At 49.4% G+C, this 22,882-nt stretch overlaps 1 protein-coding gene across 11 annotated transcripts in view; it reads right to left on the bottom strand.

Annotated features, from left to right (window-relative positions):
- Positions 1-4,010: 4,010 nt before the first annotated feature.
- Positions 4,011-22,882, bottom strand: part of RNFT2 (ring finger protein, transmembrane 2) — a 73,634-nt gene continuing 54,762 nt past the window's right edge. For 2 of the 11 annotated variants that reach the window (XM_034638507.1, XM_002920741.4), the window contains 3 exons: positions 22,149-22,214; positions 21,913-22,014; positions 10,291-13,172 (listed from right to left, as the gene is read on the bottom strand). In XM_034638507.1, the coding sequence (XP_034494398.1) occupies positions 13,038-13,172; positions 21,913-22,014; positions 22,149-22,214 (303 nt within the window). In that variant the 3' untranslated portion in view covers positions 10,291-13,037. Of the gene's footprint in view, positions 4,146-4,583; positions 4,686-10,290; positions 13,173-14,018; positions 18,247-21,912; positions 22,018-22,148; positions 22,215-22,882 lie in introns of those variants that run through there. The other 9 variants (XM_034638511.1, XM_034638510.1, XM_034638512.1 and 6 more) reach the window with 9 other exon arrangements.

Below are 22,882 nucleotides of genomic sequence, written 5' to 3'. Positions count from 1 at the left end.
TCACAACCTGAGCCAAAATCAAGAGTCAGAGTCTTAACTGACCGAGCCACCCAGGTACCCCTGTGCTCTTAACCATTATACTATCTTGCATATCTGTACACCTCTTTATTTGGATATGTAGAGATATATAGATACCTGGGTCTATATACACACACACATATATACATATTAAAGGAAAAAAGATCTGGGATCATGCTATTTGGCCATTTGCTCTTTGCAGTTAAGAATCATCGCACACTTAGATCTACCTCTTTCTCAGATGCAGGTAGCTAATTTGTTAATCCGGTGTCCTACTGATAGACATATGGGATGTCCTCAAAGTGCTGCAATTACAAATAAAGCTGGAGGGCACACGATTGAGTGTATTTAGGCGACTACTTCTGTGGGCAAGCTCCCCAGCCTACTGTGTCCCATTTGAGATCCCCAGAAGCGTGCGCACAGGCGCCCCCTCCGACTGTGGGCCGTGGTGACAGGGCCTCCCCTGGCCGCAGCAGAGGCGTGCTTCTGACGTCCTGTCACTAGGGACACCAACCTGCAACCAAGACATGAACAGGCACGGGCATTTGTCCCTGTAGCTGCACTGGGAAGCCCTCAGAAAGACACGTTCTGGGCTTAATGATTTGCAGGTCGGAAAAGTGAAAATCCTTTGCTGTCCTGCCTGGTTTTGCAAGAATACACCATTCCTCCTGTGGATGGAGCTGATCTGTGCCATTAGCATAGAGTTCCCCTACCTCTCCTGATGCCATCGTCATCCTCCCTTCATTGCCAGTAATCAGCTGACATATCTATGCAGACTCACTCCGCGTAACTTTGGGATCTGCTCAGCATGGTCCCCTTATTGAGCTCCATGTGCCACTGCCCTTGTGCTTTGTTCTGGCTCTTTCCGACTTAAGTGATCCTTGCTTCTTCCAGTTGTGAAAAATATATGAATGTATCTCTTAAAGGGCCAGTTCGAATCCCGTCTCCTTTCTGAAGCTTTCTTGGTGAGCACAGCCACATCCTGACTTCTGGGCTATCCATACGACTGTGGACGATGGTCTTCTGCAGTTCTAGCCTCGGGCACATCGCATCTCCCTGAGGAAGGCTGGAGGTGCATCGAGGACAGGCACTGGGCCCTTATCTAGCGCACGGAACAATGCTGAACACAAAGTCAACATGCTGAGAGCACACAGATGAGGCTCCTTTCTCTCCTCCATCCTTCCTTTCTGTGCACGCTGAAGGCAGTGTAGTTATCTTAAGCCACTGCTGCAGGGTTCCACTGACTTTTCAAATATCAGTGTGACTAGGAGCCAACAAAGTGCATTTTCAGGGCTTACAAAAGCTGATTTTTGCAAACTAAATGGAGTGTGTTTATCAGCTGAGTTGGTGGATGACTGATTCGGTATCCCATGAAAACCCAGGGCAGCAACACAATTACACAGAAGTCCTGCTCTGCTCTGCTCTCGTGGGATAGAAGGGAAATGGGAAATGGGGGCTTAGGTGGTGACAGCGGTCTTTGGCCTGCACCCGAGCTGGTCAGAGCCAAAGGACTGAGGTCATTGATTTGGATCCTGGAGAGTGTCAGCTAATGTAGATTGTGGGGTCCATGGGATTAGGACTCACTTCGTTTGTGCATCATACATATTGATTAAGGGTCCAAGTAAGAGGCAGAGAGGACCCCCAAGCTGAGTAATCAGAGAAGAATTTAGTGAGGGTTCCGTGACAGTGTGGACAGGGTTTCAGAAACCATGGAGGAGTAATGCGGTACCACTGGGTTGGCCGCAGAGGAAAGCCGGTCCACCCCGGCCCGAAGGGCTGAGGCGAGGGAGGAGGAACCAGAGCCTGGAGGAGGGCCTGGAGTGCAACCAGAGAGTCCAGCCCAGCAGGAGCTGGGGCCAATGTGTGGCCTGGCATGATGGGAGCCGGGGGAATACATACCCTGGTCTTATACCCCATCAGCGCCTTCTGTTGACTAGACCCAGCGGGAAAATTTATTGCGCAGTTCGTACCGCATAATATCCCGGATTCTGTCCAACTCAGAAAGTGATCTATCTGTCTCCCACTTCGTGTCCTACACCACTTGATCTGGACTGCTCACATGGCAATTCTCCTGCCACCTGCTTTGGACTGACATGCTGCCCTCTGCAAACTTCTAGCCCCTGCTAACTCTCCGTCCTCACCCCTCCCCGGCCTCATTGCCCAGGCCTTGGTGGAGCCTCGTCAAGAGCCTTGACCTGGTTGGGGTATTTCATTGCTCTGTTCTTGCCCTTGTCCTGCTTCTTCCTTTCCTCCCTGCCACTCCCCCATTCGCTTCCTCTGCTCCTTCTTCCTCCTCCTTCTGATATAAGTCACCTGCCAGAAAATCCATCCTTTTGAAGTGTACAACTCAATGGGTTTTTTTTTTCATTATATTTCCAGAGTTGTGCCAGCCATCCCCACAATTGATTTTAGAGTGTTTTCACTTCCCCCACAGAAACCCTGTACCCATTAGTGGTGTCTCCCCAACTCCTTCCTCCCCACAGCCGTGGACAACCATTAATCCACTTCTGTCTCTAAAGACATGTCTCTGGTGGGCGTGTCACCTACGTGGAATCATACAGTACGTGATCTGTTGTGTCTGGCTTCTTCCATTTAGCATAATGACTTCAAGCCTCATCCACACTGTAGAGTGTCAGCCTTCTTTTTGTGGCTGAATAATACTCTATTGTATGGCAATACCCCATTTTATTTATCAGTCGATGGACATAGGGGTCGTTTCCGCTGTTTGGCTGTTATGGGTAATGCTGCTATGAACAGTGATGCACAAGTTTTTGTATGAATATATGTTTTTTAAAATTTTATTTATTTATTTATTTATTTGAGAGAGAGAGAGAGAGCAAGAGAGAGAGAGCATGAGCAGGAGGGAAGAGGGAGAAGCAGACTCCCCGCTGAGCAGGGAGCCCGACATGGGACTTGATCCCAGGACCCTGGGATCATGACCTGAGCCAAAGGCAGATGCCCAACTGACTGAGCCACCCAGGTGCCCCTGTATGAATATTTTTGGATTCTTGGGAGTACATGCTGTTTTTTCTGTCCTACCTGGAATGCCTCATCTTACCCTGGCTCATTCCCTAGCATCCCTCAGTCCTCCACAAGAGTCGGCCTCTCTCTCTCTCAAGAGCTCTGACTCCCCCTTTCCCTCACGGGCTCCCACAGTGCATGTTCATCCAGACTGCTCTCCACATGACAATGTCACTGATACCAAGTTCTTCTCATGTCTTTCTGTTGGCTTCTGAGCCCCTTAAAAGGCAAGAACTATGTCATTGGGGGCGCCTGGGTGGCTCAGTTGTTAAGCATCTGCCTTCAGCTCGGGGCGTGATCCCGGTGTTCTGGGATTGAGCCCTGCATCAGGCTCCTCCACTGGGAGCCTGCTTCTTCCTGTCCCACTCCCCCTGCTTGTGTTCCCTCTCTCGCTGGCTGTCTCTCTCTCTGTGTCAAATAAATAAATAAAATCTTAAAAAAAAAAAAAACTATGTCATTGGATTTGTAACACCTAGCATGGTTCTTGTTCTGTTCGGTGGTGAATGAATGAATGAATGAATGAGAGCAGAGACTGTCCTACAAGCCTGCCTTGAATATGGATCTATGAAATGAATAGATGAAGGTCCTGTCCCTGATCTGGAGGAGAAAAAGGCACAGTGGTTCTACATTCTCTTTTTCAATCACAGAAGATGCTTACGCCTGATAACAGAAATGGGTGTGTGTGTGCACAAATGTTTGTTTAGGGAAGGCTGCTGTGTGGACAGGGCTTTGGCTGGGGTGGGGTGGGCACTAAATCTAGCTTCTGGGGACCCTTTCCTCCACCTCAGAGCTCTGTATCTAGCAGCTTTCTCCCATCCCCCTCCACCTCCCGACATTCGACGTTCGGGGCTGGCTGTGCACAGGCTGAAGGCACTGACGTCATCCCCAGTAGCTGTCTGCACGTGCTTACTGACCGAAATGCCAATCTTTATTTCTGCAGGTTGGTGAAAACCCTGTGTCCTTGGAGAAAGCTGGTTTCCGTTTTCCTGAGGGGGAGCCCGGAGCTGGAAAGGCCGCAGTTGGCACTTCGAGAAGGAAAGTGGAGAGGAGCCTGGAGCGATAGGAGCCACGCAGAAAGGGACTGGGGAATCCCTTTGCATATCCAGCTGCAGAAACAGACACCCCAATGCTATTTACATACAGCTATATATATATGAAAAAAAAGAAAATATGAATATTACTACTCAGTGCATGTCTTGTCGAGGACACAGTCCCTTCCCTTTTCTGCACCTTCCCATGTGAACTTTGATACTTCCGTGTCTGGGGCACCGGAAGAGAGATGCCTACTGTGTACCTAGAAAATGTGCAAAGACTGGTGGGAATTAGCCCCAGAGTCGACCAACCACCTGGGGAGGGATGCTGGTGGAATAAGTGATGAAATTGCAAAAGGCAAAATAGAAGGAAAAAAAAAGAAAGCGCGGAGGACAAGGGGCCAACTCTGTAGGGGCAGTCTGGGATTCCTCCATTTTTCAAAGTCTTGACAAGTCCTAGTCTCTCTGTACCTGTGTAGGTAGATAGCCAGTCCCACTGTCACATCAAGACAAATGGGACTTTTTTTTCCTACCAGTCTGGTGTCTCTGGTGCTTCTCTTAAATTTTGCTGGTGCTGTGTTCTTGCTGGTGCTGCCGTGGCGTTCTGTTGTCAGACTGCAAGGCCAGGGGAGAAGAGAGATTTCTATTTTGCTGTTTCCCCAAATTCTTTTTTTTTTTTTTAAGGGACAAGTTGCAAATGTGCCACTTGAGAGTCTCTGCTCTTTCTCTGTGGGGGTGAAAAATCCAGAGGTGTTTTGGAGCAAACCTTGGGGTCTGGGAGGGACGAAGGGAGGGAATGGTATTGAGTGTTTGCTGGTTACTGAGGTGGAGAGCTGACCTCATATGTGACTTGTTTGCTATATTCTCTACCCCCGAGAAAGTATCCTGGGAGTTCAGCCCACGGCCTCCCCCAGTCCCCAGTGGGATTTCAGGGCATAGGTTTTATGGATTAAAGAGCCAAGAAATGGCTACATTCTGGTCAAGAGTGATTTATAAGCAAGAGGCACTGGGGGAGGGAGCGGGTCATTTAAATGAAATGCACCAGCATCTCACTGACTGACAGAGAGTCTGATTTTTTTTCCCCCAGGATGAGCTACTATTTTCAGAAGTTTCTAGAAGGGCTAAAAAAAGATGTGTGCTGGACTAAGACTTGGCTGTAAAGACCCTTCAGGGAGCAATGATTATTTTTTGCTTTTATTTTTTAAAAATGCAAAAAAACCCCCACAAAAACAAAAACCCAGGTATTATTCCTCTGTGCTGGTTCTCACACAGCGCCGTGTGCAAACCCGAGATGGTGGGGCGCCAGGCTGCAGGGTCATTCTGCAAGGCTGGATCTGCAGGTCACCACCCAGTCCCTATGAACAGGGGGTCCACTGGGCTGATGAGCAGACACCCTTGCAGTTCTAAGAAGCCAGCAGAGGGATCAGCCTTTGTTGAGGCTGACACGGGGCTGAATTATTCCCCACAGGCTTTGTTGAAAATTACCAGGTCCTTTAGAATGCAGGACCTTTTAGTGCCGTTGCAAGCCGCGAGCTGTCTTTCTTTCTTTTATCCATGCCTTATGTTTTCCTAAAGAGACCTTTAAAGACAAATGTAACCCAAAGCTGCCAAGGATGAGGGCAGCCCCCACCCCCATCCCCACCCCCAGACAGCTTGTTGATGGAGAACTTGCTTCCTTTCATTCTGGGGGCCCTCCCCATGGTTACGTTTGCAGGGGGTGGGTGGGTAGGCAGGGTCTGCAGAGAGCAGCCGGCGACATCCCCACCAAGCCACAAACTTAGAGAAGGCAAATTAATGAGAATGATATGAAACACAGTCTCTGCCTCTGTATCGTCACTTTCCGAGCCAGACAGTAGAGTCTTTCCAGCCCAGCCCATGTTCTGGGGAGGGGGTTTTCATTACTCTAATGCTATGTGATCATGGCTCTCTGCTGCCTTCAGGCTGCACCTTTAACACTGCAGTGGGGCCCTGCTGACCATCTAGACACAGGGGAGAGGGGAAAGGTCAGAGAATCCCTTTCTCAGCCCCGACTTGCCTACTAGCTTCAGACATTTCCGCGGGAGGAAGTGCCCAGATTGGCCGTTTGGGGCAATTCTGATTTCAATGAAGCCACACTGCTGAGAACTGGGCACCCTTGACCTCCTGATGGAGCTTTACAGCCAAGTCCCTTGTACATATTCTCTTGTATTAATAGAAACTGTGTATTTATCTAATCCTGGCTTTTTCTTGCACATCATTAATTTGAGTGCACTTCTTGACTGCCCTGATTTTTGACAAGGGGTTGTTTTTAATGCTTGTTTTTATATGAGATTTGACTTCTTGATGGACATTTGTATTAGGAAATTGAAGCATGATATATATGTATATATCGTCTCCACCGTCTCTGAGGGTGCATTACTTGGATTGCATGAGATAGTGGGGTGGTTTTTTTTTAAATATTTCCACAGTGTGCAAAGTGCTGGCACCATCCCTCCCTCTCTCCCCCGCTTTTCTCCGGCTGCCAAGGAGTCATTGATTTTGATTAGCTTCACTGCAGAGCGTCTGTGAAGAGAGGGAGAGGGAGGGAGGCTTTGAAATAAATTTTAAAAAAGACCTCATATCGGGTTTCAGCAGACAGCAGTGTGTGTGTGTGCGTGTGTGTGTGTGCGTGCGCGCGCACGCGTGTTCATGTCCATGCAAAGCAGAGGGAGGCCTCTGAGATCATTGTTTAGGTAGCTTGCTGCATAATGAGGTGAGGAGCAAACAGAAGGGCCTCCTTCCTGATGGTGCTGGTTGCTCTCAGAGGGTGGGGGTCCAGGAACCACAGGGATTGGAGCCTCCTGGGACTTTAACATTCCCATTCCAGATTAGATCCATTCCCTTCTGGAGGCTTCTCTCCCCATCCCCCATAAGCAAGTAAGATCTCTTTACCCCATTTCAAATTTGGGGTTCCATTTCACGATCCTTCTGGCACAGATGTAGCTGGAGTGACAGGTTTCTGGGGGGAAAGCCCCTTTCCCTCTCTGGCTGCTGTCCATGGTCCTAGGCCATGAGCATCTCCTAGAACCCAGTTCTCATTTTGTTTTCCTCTCTTTGAGCTACTGGAGACTGCTTTTCCATTTCTTCCAGTGGTCTCATTTAAGAAATTCTTTTCTATTTTGATGAAAAAAAATGGTGATTTAAACAATATTGTCACCGAACAATGTGACTTTGGTTTAATAATTTATGTAGCTGATCTTGTACTATTAACCATGTTTTTGACAGTGATAAAATATCACTTCCCCTAGTTGGGAAATTGGGGGAGTCCACCTCTGATCCCACACCAGTATCTTTTGGGGACACTGGTTGGCCACTGTGGACTTTTTGAGTGTCCACCTGGTATCAGAAGCTGCAGTGATCAGAACGCAGGTTTTGTTCTTCTATGTTGATACCAGTTCCTTTTCTGAATCTTTCCTTAAGTCAGCCTGAGCCAATCAGAGAGTGAGAAGCTGCTTGGGGGGTGAGGGGGGACAGGCTAGACACCCTGGCCTTGTCCCATAGTGATGGAGGATGTAGATGGCAAAAGTGTCATTTTAAAGCTTAAACCAAAAGTTTTTTTAAAAAAAATATTAATTTGTTCATTCAATACCTATTTATTGAGCACCTACAATGTGCCAGGTTGTATAATCCCACCTGGGAAGAAACTTACGCATGGAGCATGGAGGGGCAGTCCTGTTTGGAACCAGACGATGCTACTTGTCCCTTTCCAGTCTGGTTCAAGGTCTTTTAATACATTTATCAGGTCATCCCTGTGACCCCAAGCCTTGCTGGCAGATTGTTCTATAGTATTTATATTTACTGAGCACTGCATTTTCATGAAGGCGATTCAAAAGCCTGTGACCTCAACTCACTCCCAGCACGAAAAGACTGGTTCTTGCTGCTTCTCGCGGTAATGAAAGCCACCATGTACAGCGTGCTCACCAGCCCTGTGCTGAGCGCTTTACACGTTTCCCCTCAGTTATTCCTCATACCCATTCTGGAAGACAGTAGTTATTTCCATTTTACAGTTGAGGAAGCTGAGACTCAGAAGTTTTGCAACGTAGCCTAAGGCTGCACACAAAGAGTGAAGTGGCCGAACGAACTCAGGTCTGTGTGACATCCCCCCAAACCCATGAGCTAACTGCCCTGCCACACTGGATTCCCTCCTGAGCTGCTCCAGGGCATTGCTAGTTCAAGGGCAAGCACAGCCTGTGGCCCAGCAGGGAGCAAGGGAGTCTGACTTAGATCCACTATAAGGAGTGTTGCATTTGGAGACACTCCAGGACAGGCTGGATGGTTTAGTTGGGGATTTTATGTATTTGTTCCCTGCCATTTGTGTCCTTAATTTCTATAACGTCTAGTTTGCAAACAGACCCTGTTCAACTTCCTAGGACATGCGAAGCTTTTTTTTACCTCTCTCCTGTCCCCTCCCCGACCTGAACCCTTAAGTCTTTCGCAGTGTAAGTGCCCAGGAGCCTATGTGTGTATGTGGCAGGGATGGTTGTGGGGGTGTTTGGAACCTCAGGCCTCTGGCTCAGCCAGAGAGGCAATAAGCTTGGGAACATTGTGTTCTGGGTTCTAATCTTGCTGGTTTGTTGTGCTCTTTTGTAAGAGGAATTTCGTACCTTGGAGACGCTTTGTACATATTTGTAATGACTTTATTAAAAAACGGGTTGTGTGCTTCCAGCCAAAGGCCTTTGCGTTTTCATTTCCTTTTGAAAGGTTGGTGGTCCCCAAAGATTATGGGAGGATCTGGCTGCGTACCCCAAACTTCCCTCCTTCCCTGGGGCAGAAGGCCACACACTCATCTCCCTTGTCTGTCTTATTTCTGACAACTCTCCAAGGGGAGGATTGGTCTAAACAGTACCCTTGGGTTGGCCAAGAGGTTGAGAGAACTTGCCTGACAGTTCAAGATCAGTGGACAGAACCCTCACTTACACGTGGCACCACACAGATAAGCTCATGGCCGTGCAGACTGATGTCTCCAACTATGGGCACATGGGTCTCTCCTTCACCTACATTTACCTGGTCTAAGATGCTCTGAGCAATGAAGTTGTAGTCTTTTCCTAAGAATGGTGGGTTGAGGACAGGTTGTTTCTCTAGATAATAGATGCTTTCTTCTTCCTTGGGGACCCACTCCTTCCCCACGCTCAGTCCGTGTGTCTTAGAGGCATTGACCCTATCCCCCTGCCCACCTCTGTCCCCACAGTCAGGGCTCAACACCTGATGCTATCAGGGTTCCAAGTCCCAAAGGCTAAAGTGATTGGTCTGGGGACAAACTAACAAGTCAACCTCAGGACTCCTTCTGGAGCATTAGGGAAACAGAAGCTCCTTGCTGGGATTGCTAAGCTGATGGACCATAAGCATAGAGCTTTTGGAGGGCCTCTTACTGCCACATGGGATGTGACTGCCTGGAAATCAAACGGTCTCAGAGGAAAACAGAGTTGAGGGAAGGAAAGACATGATTCTAATATCACCAAAGCCCTGAATCCAGCTATATTCAAGGCCCATACTGTTACACAAGCAAATAAAGCCTTTCTCTTACTTAAGCCATGTTTGAGTTGGTTTGCAAATAACTGCAACCAAAAAGTTCTGCCCGATGATGTTTTTGTGACTGGTTTCATAACGATGTCCCGAGAAGCATGAATTGTCACCTAACACTATTAATTTACGTTTTAAATATCCATCATCATCTGACACCCAAGGCAAACCCATCTCGAATCAGCGGCTCATACATTCTGGGTCTGTCCTCTGGTTAACCACTGTGGTGGGCCCTGCGGGTCCCCTGCCCAGATCCCCTCTGACCCCTTCTACCAGTTCTGCATCCCCACCCTGCACCTTTGTGTGCTTTGTGGCATGTGGCCTCTTCAGAGGCTCGGGGCCTCCCACCAGCAACCCATATCCAAGGACTGATGGTGTAGGAGTAGAAAACCTCAGGGTGGGGCAGACTTTGGAATGCAGCTGCTGCTCTAGAGCTCGGAGGGGCCACGTGGAGCTGGGACTTCTCTGAAAGTCACCCTCTTGTTTGGTTTCTTCCCCCTCCCTTACTGGTTTCTCCTGGGAGCACTTCCTTAATAAAGCATGTGCAACTCAACGGATCTGCTTGCGGGAAAAACCAACAGCAGACGACCACCCACTGCATGAAGTGCTTCTCGGCTTTTCTTCTCCAACAGTCCCACCTGGCTTCAAGAGGTGAACGGAGACTTGAGACCACGAACCCAAGTTTCATCGACAGATGATGTTTATTAGTAGAAGGGAACTTAAGGGAACATTAAAAACACCAAGGGCACCTCTTTTCAGCCCAGAGCAAAATTACGTAGAGATTTCAGGGCTTGCTGAGCCCAGCCCAAAGTCTTAGGCGCCTGGTGCCTCCCAGCGTCTCTCACGTTCTCCTCTTATGAAGGTAATGAGCCTGTTCCATCCAGGTCCAAAGCTTGCCCTTTTATTCTCACATTTGTTATGCCCAACATCTTTTACATTAAGAGGGCCATTTCCAAGAGTTTCAGGAATGTGAGTCAGTGAATCATAAAATATTAAGGGCAGGTACTCCAACCTGATAAGTGATTAATCCTGCTTATAACAAAGGAGTTGTAGAGCCAGGATGGGCAACGAAGAATGTTCTTCTTTCCCAATGACAACCCTTGGCTGCTTTTGCCCTCATGGTGGCAGCCCGATGTTTGGGAGACTTTACTGGCTACTGTTCCTCCTTAGGGCAGAAGTTCCTCCCATCCAAAAGAAAACCTCCAGATGGAACCTTCCCCCAGAGGATAGGAAATGAATAAGTAAAATCCTAAATTAAATCATCCCACCTGCCCTCAATTATCCTCTGTGTGTGACACTGTTTGTAACGTCAGAGGCATGGCTCACTATTTGAAGAATGGTAGAGATGTGTGGGTTTCTTTTCTCTTTTTTTGGTGGCATGAGTGGAACTGGCAAAACCCCGGGTACCTTCCCCACTACTCTACATTGTTAGTTTCCCTGGCTCCAGCAGATAATACACAAGGTTTCATCAACCTGGAGATGGCTATGGGGTGGTGAAGTGACTTCCCAAAGTCATGCGGAGTTTGGAATCAGAATTCTGCTCTATTCGCTCTGTCACAAGCTAGCACGTTAATAAATCTCCAGCTCCAATTTCTTGTGTCTCTTTGATGGCATCTGCAGGCAGGGTGATCTTTCTGATAAAAACCAGTCACAGAAGCTCCTGTTGCTTCCCTTTGGTTCTTTCTCAAGGCAGAGGGACCAGAGCAGCCGCATTCACCCGGCCCCCTTTCCCTCCGCTTCCCCTTCCGACTTGATTATCCAGGCAAGTGGGACTGTAACATCGTAGCCATTGCCATAGTAACAGAGCTTGAAAGGTGCCATGCTGCCCTGGAAGGGATGTCTTGCTGGGTACCAGGAAAAAGCCAGGGATGTCAGGCACAGGAAAAGGTCCTGGCTTGAGAGCACACAGGGGCAAATGTCCTGAAACTATTAGGGATGGGTTGGGCTTGTTATTACTGGCTGAGAGAGAGGTGGCAGCCAGTCTCCCACCATTTCTGCTGGGGCTTTGTTGCTAATCTGCTCACGAGCCACAAGATTGATTTCTCTGTAACGCTGCTGGCACCAGCCCATTGTGCTGATCTTGATGGTGAGTGAACAGAGTGGGGAGAGGGTTAGGGCAGGCAAGATTCCAGGAGCTTCTAAGTGATCACCTGTGCCGTCTTCTCCCACATTCAAAGCAGGGACGGTCTCACAGGTGGAGAAGCTGTTCTTTACAGAGCTTAGCAGCTCTGCTATAGAGATTACAGAAACTCTGACTGCAACTGCCCTCTATGCCACCACCTTGGCTTGTGGAAAAATCCATAACGTGGATCGTTCATTTTGCTCTCAAGGCCACCAGGGGAGAAGGCGATGGCCACAGGCACTGTTGACAGGCTGAGACTTAAGCGAGGGAAAGGACAAGAACAGAAGGAGAAGGAGAGAAAGGAAGACAGGTGTGGAGACCTAGTGATATCTGCACTGGGACCAAAGCTGGCCATTTTTGATGCCCAAATGCCATTGAGCATCCCAGCCAGAGCCCAGCAAAATAGTGATTTTAAAGACCAACTCTTTCCATGAATCCAGCCACAGCTAGATTTCCAGAGCCAGTGCTCACCGTTGGCATCCTCAGTGCGGCCCAAACCAAATGTGCTGTGCACCTGGGCTAGGGGATGGGCATCAAAATCACCTCTTGTGCTTCTAAAAAACCATGTCTGTCAGGCCCCACGCCTGCAGTGTCTGAGCAGCGGGTAAGGCTGGTGGTTGAGAGTGTGGGCTCTGAAGCTAGACAGAGGGTCCGCCACTGCTAGTTGGGTGACCCTGGGGAAGCTACCACGTGGAGCTCTGTGCCTCAGTTTCCTCATCTGTAAAAACAAAGAAACAACAGTACCTCCAGCCCAGGACTGTTGCGAGGATTACGAGAGGTCATCTGAGCAGGGTGGTCAGCCAGCACGAAGTGCTTGGTACACTCAGTTATTGCAGGGACAAGATGGGGCCCAGCATTTGTATTTGGGAAATGCTCCACAGTGGTTCTAATCTGCAGACCTGTGCCATCTGGGGAGAGGCAGTGATCTCCAGGCCCTTCCCTGGGTACAGCATCAGGTCACCATGAGTTAAAATAACAACAGGCAGGACCTGTCTATCACCAGTCCCTTCCCTTGGAGGGGGCAGGAGACCCACCCGGGAGGAGGCCAAGTCTGAGCCAGGAGGCTTGTAGGGGAAGAACCACCGCACTAAGGATGCACGCGCTATGCCACATGACAGAAGAGGAAGGTGATGGTCGGGAGGATGGGGGCCTGGCTTTAGGGAAAGAGGTGGAGAAAGGCAGGAGGCAGGATCGTAAATGCTTGAGGCCTGTGTTCCAGGAAGTTCCCAAGAGCCGGACCCAATCATGCTGGCCATCCCTTGGCTCCCAGAGCGTGTCTGGGAGCTCGGATTCCTCGTTCTTCAGCCCTAATACACCTGGAAGTGTGCCGAAGTGGCCCCATCCTTCCAGCAGCGCAGGGTATCCACGGCAACCGAGCGGCAGAGCGGGCAGGTGCGCTCCCGGTCCAGCCAGAGGCAGAGGCACTCCTCACAGAACACGTGCTGTGGGGACAGCAAGCAGTATGACTGGGGACACTTCACCCAGTGTCTCCTATGTGCCAGCCTCAGTCCTAGGAGCTGGGGACATAGCAGCAAACAAGACAGACGACTCCTGCCCTCACAGAGCTTGCACTCTACTTGGGGAGATGACTGGCCACATGAATCTCCAAAATGTAGAGTACATCAGTGATAAGTGCTGAGAAGAAAAGCCTGCGGGAAGGGGATAGGGAGTGCTTGGGAGGGCTGCTGTGTTCAGCATTGGGGGCCAGGAGGACTTTCACTGAATACTGATACTTGGGTGAAGACTGAGCCCTGAGGATCTTTGGGAAAAGAGTGCTACAGGAAGAGAGGAATGGCTTGTGCAAAGGTCCTGGGGCAGGAGTATGCCCATTGTGCTGCTGAGCCTGGGGCTGGAGCGTGGAAGGCCGGGGATGAGGTCAGAGAAGCTATGGTGGGATACAGATTGCATAGGGCTCTATGGGCATCATGAGGCCTTTGGCTTTTATTTGGAAAGAAGTAGGGAGCCATGGTAGGGCTTTCAGCAGAGAAGTGACCTGAAAAGGATATGCATTTTTAAAAAGATGCCTTTAGCTGCTGGGTTGAGAACAGAGCTCAGGGGTTAAGAGAAAGGCAGGGAGACTGGAAATATCAATGAGTTCTACCACTTTCTGGCCATATCACTTGGACAAATGACTCAACCTCCGAATGCCTCAGTTTTCTGATCTGTAAAATGGGAGAAGGTCAGGAGGAAGTGGAGGGAATTCCCCCCCCTCTTTTTTAAGTAAGCTCAATGCCCAGTGTGGGGCTTAAACTCATGACCTCAAGATCAAGAGTCCCACGCTCTACTGACTGAGCCAGCCAGGGGCCCTCCAAAATGCTGCTAAGAGTACTCCACTCATAGGAAGATTGCTTCACATTAAAAGTGCTTAGACGTAACAGTCAAAGGCAGCATACAATTCTCAGTTGGAGCCTGGATGGGGGAAAACCCCAGCTATGCAGGATATTTTGAAGACAGGTAGAGAAATCTGGATATATACCATATATTAGATATAGTTTACATCAATTTTAAATTTCCTGGGTGTGACGGTGGAATTGCAGTTATGGGAGAGGATGTCCTTGTTCTTCAAAGGTGAACAAGGAAATATTTTCAGATGAAGAATCAAAATGTCACCAACTTATTCTCAACAGGCAAGGGGGAAAAACATTTACACTAAGAAAAGGCAAATGTAAAAGGTTAATGATTAGTGAATCTACATAACAGATAAAAGGGTGTTCATTCTACTATCCTTTTGCTCTGTAGCTTTTAATTTTTTCAAAATAAAACTGATAAAATGATAATATGAAAATCCAAATACAATGTTCTTAAAAAGTTTTAAAAGATTAAATTAAAAAGCACTTAGAACAATGCCTGGTCAATAGTTAAGTGTGCTATCAATGTTGGCTATTACACAGTAAGGATTATTGTTACATTATATCTATTTATTGTTTATTATCTGTCTCTCCCTGACAGACTGTAAGCTTCTTGTAAACCCATTCCTAGCACGGAGTGCAGTAGGTGTCTAACTGTAAACAGTGTTCTGAAGGAGAACTCCATGATGCTCCATGCAACAGGGGACCAGTCTGATCCAGGGGGTAGTCTAGGAAGGCTTCCTGGAGGGGGGCACACTTGTGTTAAGGCCTGAGGGATGTTTAGGAGTTGAATGGGTGAAGAGAGGGGGGTAGGGATAGAGCATTCCAGGCTGAAGGGAGCAGCTGTGCCAAGCTCCTGAGATGGGAGGGCGTGGAGGCACTCAAGGAAGGCCAGTGTGGCTACAGCAGGAAAGTGCAGGGAGTGGGCAGCAAGAGGTGAGCAGGCCACACAGAGCCTCGAAGGCTGTGCCTGGACGCTCACCGTGGTCTGAAGGGCAGGACCCAGGGGTCAGCAGGCCCAGCAGCTTCTCTAGACTCCCACCCAGGGCACTCAAGTCCCTCTGTAATGGTGCCCTCCCCCTTCCCCCTCATCAGTCCCCCTGGGGTGGCCGATGTCACTGACACACTGGATGACTTGCAGTGCAAAGCTGAGTCATACTGCTAAGCCTCAGGGCAAGCTGTAAAGTCTGTCTGGGACGCCCATACGCCCTTCCTCCATTCTTATCAGCTGGTGGGTGCCTACTTCTTGCAGAAGACTTAGCCCAAGCCATCACACCTCCCCTTCTCCGTGATGTTCCCTGACCTCCATGCCTTACTGTCTCCTGCAAATGGAAGTGCTGAATGTGCCTTCCCCTTCCAGGTTCCTCCTGGGGAAGGCCTCTCTCACAGCATCACACTCACGCCTCTGGAATGATCCACAAACTCATCTGTCTTGTTCACTGCATTAAGGGCTTCTGGAGGGCAGGGACCACGCTCCCAGCACGGTTCTGAGCACGTGGCAGGTGCTCAGGAAATGTTTGCTCAGCGACTGAATGAGACTTAACCTTGTTCCCCAGGAAAAGGAGGTACTTACGTAGAAGAAAGCAACACAAGCCCTGTTCACGGGAAGCTCAATACTTGAGTCAGGTGAACAGGAAATGAGCAGCTTTTCATTCCTTCATTCAAAAAATATTCACGAGGCTCTCGCACATCTCATTCAGCGGTTCTCAAATGTTTTGGGCCCAAGGCCCCTTTACAGTCTTAAAAAAAATCACTGAAGATCTCAAAGAGCTTTTGTATATGTGGGTCAAATCTGGCTATATTTACTGTATTAGAAATTGAAACCAGTATCTATTGAAAACACAAGATTACACAAGCACATGAAAATGAATGGGAACACCAGGGGGTACCTGGGCCACACTCTGAGAACCACTCTTCTAACTGCTCATTTACCATTTGCACTGCCCTCTGGCTGGTCAACTTCATGAGGGCAATGACTGTTGTTGTGTTCCCATTGCCTAGCCCCGGGCCTGCACACAGCAGGGCCTCTGTAAATGTAGCTGACAAAGGAATGTCTTCCCAGGTAGGTCAGGTGGGAGATTCTGGAGAAACCAGGATGGTTTAGACCTGGCCGCTACTCTCCAGAAGCTCACAGTCTCCTCCTCAGAGAATTAGGCAGGATGGAATCTAGTGCCAAATAAAGAGGTTCAAAGAACACTCGTCGATACAGGGGCCCAGCTGGAGGAGGTCATCACCCTGGGCCCGCTTCCAGCATCTGGAGAGAAGGATGAGCCTCTACAGAGGGAGGGGGAGGAGGGACCCCCCTGGGCGGGGAAGTGTAGGACTGGGTGGGTTTATGGTTAGTGGGGAAGGCAGGTGGCACTAGGTCGTTAACGGTTCCCTGGCTGTGTCTCCTGGAGCACGGAGGCAGGTGAGGAGCCCCTGGGGTCAGATGGGCCACCCTCCCCTCCCCCTGAATTCTATCCAGATTCCCTAAGTTTTGCTCAAAGATTCAGAGCAGGTGGGTAAAGTGAGGGCTGGGGACAAGAGCCCCCACAAGCACAGAAGCTAACCCTCATGAGAAAGAGGAGGCTCTGGTTGGGAGAAGGGCATCTCCTAGCCCAGCACTTGGTGTCCAGTGTGAGTTGAGAAAGAAGGAAGCAGCCAGGCCAGGTCTGGGTGGATTGTTCTGATGAGGAGGACAGGTAATGATCATGGGCCCTCTCCCTCACTGAGCACAAATGCTGTGCCAGGCACTGCTCCTGTCCTTTAGATACAGTCTCACAACAGCTCACAGACCAACGTGACTCAGAGAGGGAGAGCCACCTGCCCAAGGGCACACAGCTGCTAGGTAGTGAGGCTGGAATTCAACTTCAGGGATGCCGTAGGCTGACTTCTACTATGACTCCCAGGGATCTCCTCCTCCTGGGATTCACACCCTGTGTGGCCTGTCCCCTCCCCTTGAGTGCAGCTGTACTCAGTGACTTGCTTCAAACCAAGGGAATAGAGTAAAGAGGACTGGGTGTCACTTCTGAGATTAGATTACAGCAGACGGGGCCTTCCATCTCGCACTCTTTCTCGGGCCTCCCACGTGTTTGCTCTGATGAAGTCAGTGCAACAAGGAAGCCGGGGTAGCTTCTGACCACACCTACCAGCGAGGAACAGACGCTTTGTCCTACAGCCCATGAGGAACTGAATCCTGCCACTGCCACATGACTGAGCTTGGAAGCAGATCCTTCCCTGTGGTACCCTGGCTGGTGTCCTGACTGCAGCCTGGGAGAGACTTTGATGCAGGGGACCCAGCTGTGTATGCCTGGATTGCTGATTCATGCAAACTCTGAGATGATAAACGCTAGTTGCTTTCAGCTGGGGAGTGTCAGGCTCATTTGTTAGGCAGCAACGGGTAACTGATACAAGAAGTGTCTGCCTCCATAGCAAACACTCTCCCCCATTATGTTCTATTTATACTGGTCACACATGAAGAATGTGGGGAGGGATGTTTGTAGCAGTTGACTGGGAAAACGACATTACTGAAAGTGGGGCTACTATCAGACAAGGGACACACACACACACAGAGCTAGCCACAGCTCCGCTTGAATCTCACAAACCTGGCCACCTTTGTCCGGCTTTAGAATTAAACACTTCCACTGAAAATCGGCAAAACACGCTATGCTTTTCAAAACCCACACACAGATCTACACGTCATCTCATTCGACTGTATTAAAGAGCCTGCAAACTGCCCAGGGTGAGCATTTTCATTCCTGGATTGCAAGAGGACATGGAGGGTCAGTGCCGCAAAGGAACTCATTGCCTGGGGTTGCAAAGTTAGTGCTGGGACGCTGTCGGTGCTCGGAAAAGCACCTGGTGCATAAACGCATGGATGGAGGAGTCATCACAGGTGCTGAGTCCGAACCCAGCTCAGCTGTTCATTCAGTCTCTGGAGGTGATGCGCACATGCTTAGCCGCACAGGGCACAGCATGCTCCTAGGCATTTCCGGGAAAAGGGTCTACTCTTTGAATGCAGCCTTGAGAACATCTCAAAGCAGGAGGCTGCATCCTGGCCTCTGGAATCCGGGGCTCTGGTTCTGCTACCGAGAAGCAGGGGGACCTCAGGCAAGTCTGTCTTTTCTCCTTGCTGAGCCCACCTCCTTCTCTGTAAAAGAGGGTCCCTGTTTCCCCCACAAGGTGTCTGGAAGGATGGAAACGAGTAAGGCCTGTTACAAAGCATTAAGTATGAGGCACCCGTAAGGATACAATCAACAGGAGTCAGCATTCTCTTGCCCTCTTTCCTTTACATTATCAATACTCACACAAAACAAAACAAAAACAAAACAAACGCATAGTGACCAAGAGCTAATTGCACTCTGACTTTTCTCTTTGGAAAAAATCCCTTAAATAAGCCAAGTTTCTGACTGTGTGTTGAAGATGCCCTTTCCTTGATGCCCCGTCGCCTGGCAGGAGGCATGCCACAGGTACTTGGGGAGGGACTAACTGGGCAAGTGCATCTGTATTAGTGAAGAGCTCTAACCTCTGGGCACGCCCAGGGTCTGCCTGACCAGCTTCCACCGACAATCAGCTTCCCAGGCTCTGATGGGTGGTGAGGAGGGAGGCGGGGCATATGTGTGAGTGACACACTGTTTAATTTGATATCCCTTTGAAGAACAGATAGGATGTTCCTTTATCCTGGTGGGCTCTTCATCTACCCACTCATTCATCTGGCCTGTTCATCTATCCATTCATCCATCCATCTACCCATTCATTCATCTACCCATCCATTCCCCCTCTCCCCATCTATTCACCCACCCAGATGTCCATCCGTGGGTCCATCTACTCAGTCATCCACACACTTATACCTCTTTCCATGCACCTTTATACTCATCTATCCCCCCTCCACCTGGCTACCATCCATCTCCATCCCAACCATCCATCTATCCATTAGTCCATCCATCTTAGCCCATCTATCCCATTCTGTCTATCCCATTCTTTCCTTCCTTCCTTCCTTCCTTCCTTCCTTCCTTCCTTCCTTCCTTCCTTCTTTCCTTCCTTCCTTCCTTCCATCCAATATTTACTGAGTCAGTACTATGATTCTCCTGCTAACAAGACAGACACGGTCACCATTCTCAAGTTTGCCTACGCTTTGGCAAAGATGAGACAGACCTTACACGACCAGTTGCCCAATTAACTAGCTGACAACTGGGATAACTGCTACGAAGGAAAAACACAAGGATCTTTGAGGCCATACTGCTGGGAGCACCAACTAGTCCGGGGAAGTGGAGTCAGGGAAGACTCTGACCGAGGAAGAAACATTTGACTCATTCATTCATTCAAAGCGCTCAGGAATTAGTGAGGCCCTTTTGCCTGTGTAGGTCATCTCTGCCAGTCCAGTCCCGGCTTCCGGCAGCAGAGCGAGACCGGGTTGGCCAGGATCGTGGGCTCCAACCACTGCCGTGTGTGACCGGTGCACCTAGATCTGGGACAACCCTCCCAGGAATTCGAATCCAGCTTTGGGAAGACATCGTTGACACCAGGAGAAGAGTGGGAGAGAAATAAGCACACGAAGGCTGGGAGAGAGTGCCAGAAAGGAAGAAGCAAGACTTTCACCTTGACATCATGTTCGAAATAATCACTGCCACTGAGAAGGCTGTACAGATGGCTCCGAACCATATGAAAAGATGCTCAAGTGCGCTCGTAATTAGGGAAATGCAAATTAAAACTGCACTGAGATCGCGTTTGTCACCTGTCAGATTGGCCAGGCTCAGAAAAGGCTGGAACGCGCAGTGTGTTGGTAAGTGAGGGGGCAAGAGGTTGGGTCGCTCTCTGGACTGGGAGCGTAAATGGATACACTCTTTATGAAGGGCAATTTAGCAATATCTGTCAAAACTGGATACCCTCTGACCTCGTAATTCCACCGCTAGGAATTTATCCTATCAAGAGCTCGCACGTGTGTGGAATGGAATGCGTACCAATAAGAGCCGATATGGATTGAGGCCTGACCACGTGCCAGGTGTAGCTCTAAATGCTTCCCTGGCATCAACTCACTTAGTCGACAAGATGGGCCCAAGTAGGTGCCATAGAGCTCCCCATTTCTGACCTCTTAGGACAGCCACCATCGTAATTACAGAAGATTATAAGCTACTAAATGCCCATCCATGGGGAATGATAAAACCAGCGGTGGTTCATCCACAAAGGGGGACAAAACGCAGAGAAGGAGCGATCTCTTAAGACAGAGTTTCCAGTCAAAGAGGAAAGATGCAGAACACAGCTTGGGGAGAATGTGCTACAACAGAGGTCTTTCTGAAAATGACACACGTGTGTGTGTATAGATAGTGTTTTAATTCTATAAAGCATCTCTACGAAGATATAAAGGAAACTAGGGAGCTGGGGGGAGGGTAGGAGGCCAGTCACCATTTTCCTTTTTGTATCTTTAAAACATTTAAAAAAAATGAACTTTTAATTTTGGAATAATTTTAGACTTACCTAAAGGTTGCACAGATAGCGTAGAGAGTCCTAGTTTAGCCCCCTCACTAAGTTTCAATTCCCCAATATCATCAGCTTGCTTTACTCGCTTTACTTCTCCATCAAAGCCAAGAAACCCCAATTGACACATGACTAACCACTGAGTTCCCAACTCTATCTGGATGACCTCAAACCGGTTTTCCTACTTGTGTCCTTTCTCTGTTCCAGGATCCAACCCAGGTTCCACGCTGCACGTAGCCCCCGTGACTCCCAACTCATGAGTTCCTCAGTCCGAATTTTGAGTCATGCAACTATAGTCTCCATTTAAAAATAAATAAAATACAAAAAACAAACTTCCTAGCAGCCCCCAAATAGCAAAAAAAAAAGAATAAAAGAAGAAATTTTGCTGATGCCAAAAAAGGACCCCACCTCCTGCCCTCTGACCCCTAGGTGGGGGTTGATGGTGGTCGCCGAACAGGGGAGCATCCGTGCTCCCACTCCTACCAGTGCGCAGGCTGTGCCTCCTGCAAAAAGCCTTCCCAGCCTGGAGCTCATGGCTCTCTGTCCTGGTCCCCCGGGATGCTGCATGAATCTCTCTTACACAGCACTTATCACTGCTTGCCTTGTTTCATAGTTATTTATGTATGTGTGTCTCCCCAAGGAGACCGAGAGCTGTCAGAGCTGGGAACAGGGTCTGTGTGCCCTCTGCCTCCCCTCCCCGCTATCTGATAGGATGCTTTGCCGCATACACATCTGCTGAACTCACATCTTAGCCCCCGATGTCAGGAGCAGGAGGAGGGGTACGTTTAGGGAGTTAAAAGGGAGTAACCAGTACTTCCTGCTATGGGTCAGTGGGGCACAACTAATAACAAAAACAGACAGTAATAGTAATTACAGTGACGATAAGAATTTTAACAAGAGCCATTTTTATGGGTTACTAATTCAAATTTAGCTCTTTCATCAATGATCTCAGTTAATCATAATCATAGCTCGATAAGGTAGGTATTATGATGCCCATTTTATAAACGAGAAAAACTGAGGCTCAGGGAGATGGAGTGATCTACCCTTGCAGGGCCCAGAGTGCTGCTGGGATTCCTAGTCCAGCGGTTTTGACTACACCACACCAAACTTTTCATCTTTGATGGTTGACTGATAAATCCAGGGCTCAGAGAGGTGAAGCAACCTGCCCAAGGCCACCCACCTAGTAAGATGCAGAGCTGAGATCTGAACCCAGGTCTGATCTGACTCCAGTCTTGACCACACTGTTCCCAAAGCCCCATCCCAGAGCCCCAAGATTTGGTGGCGGGAGAGGCACATGGGACTTCTGCATGGGGACACGGCCCCAGAGGTCCCCCGGCCTCTGTCCCCTGATGGCTCCGCCCCGCCCCGCCCCGCTCACCTGGCACATGAGGATCAGAGGTTCCCGGAACTCAGCCTGGCAGATGGCACAGATATCACCAGCTTCTGTGCACTGCTGCCCAGTGGCCCGGACACCATAGTTCTGCTTGAGGGAGGAGAGAGAGAGAAGCCCAGCTGTGGACCCTCACCGGAGCGATGCCCTCAGAAGCACGGTGAGAGCCGTTTCCGGCTCCTGGTTCTTTTGATCTCAGTAGGGGCCATTTGAAGTCAGCTCACCTGGGAGGTGCAGAGAAGATTCAGGGCTTTCCTCACTCCGCCCACACGACCACAGATGTCGAATGACTGAAAAGAGAGGGGAGTGATGGCTGAAAGTCTCCGTGGACTGTTCAGGGTCTCTCTCTCGCCGCTCCTAAACAACCCCCACTGACCCTTTGTCTTTGATGATGAACATTTTCAGGACACACTAGCCCCTTTGGAACTCCTCATTCCCATCACTTTTGCTTGGCATCTGGCTTGCTGCCTTATGTCAATAGTCTCCCTTGCCACCTGGGCCAGGAGAGCCAATACATGACACACATCCTGCCTCTTCCCCCTGCCAAGCCCAGCACAGGCACTGCTAACCGATCACAGCACTCTGCTTCTGAGCCCAGCCAGCCCTCCAGTCAGGCACTACCAGTCGATCAGAATCAGCAGGCAAGAGAAGCCCCAGTGGCTGACGGGACATGGGCTGCCCGGCTAGTCCTGCTGGGAGGAAGGGAAGGGAAGGGAAGGGAAGCACACATTCCCCCAGCATTCTCTAGAGCCAGAAACAGAGAAGGGAGAAGAAAGAGGAGGATGTGTTTATGGTTAGGGTGGATAAACCCAATTTGTACCCATGCTCGAAAGAGAAGTACTGCATCCTGACTTGCAGACCTGAGGATATGTAATTTAGGAGGAAGGGAAACAAATCTGGGGGGGGGGGGGCAGTGTCGTTTACGAGTAAGAGCTCCGGGCTTTAGAAGCAGGCTGCC

This window comes from Ailuropoda melanoleuca, chromosome 12 (genome assembly GCF_002007445.2).
Source record: "Ailuropoda melanoleuca isolate Jingjing chromosome 12, ASM200744v2, whole genome shotgun sequence".
NCBI lineage: Eukaryota > Metazoa > Chordata > Mammalia > Carnivora > Ursidae > Ailuropoda > Ailuropoda melanoleuca.
This window is presented reverse-complemented; position numbering and strand designations above follow the sequence as displayed.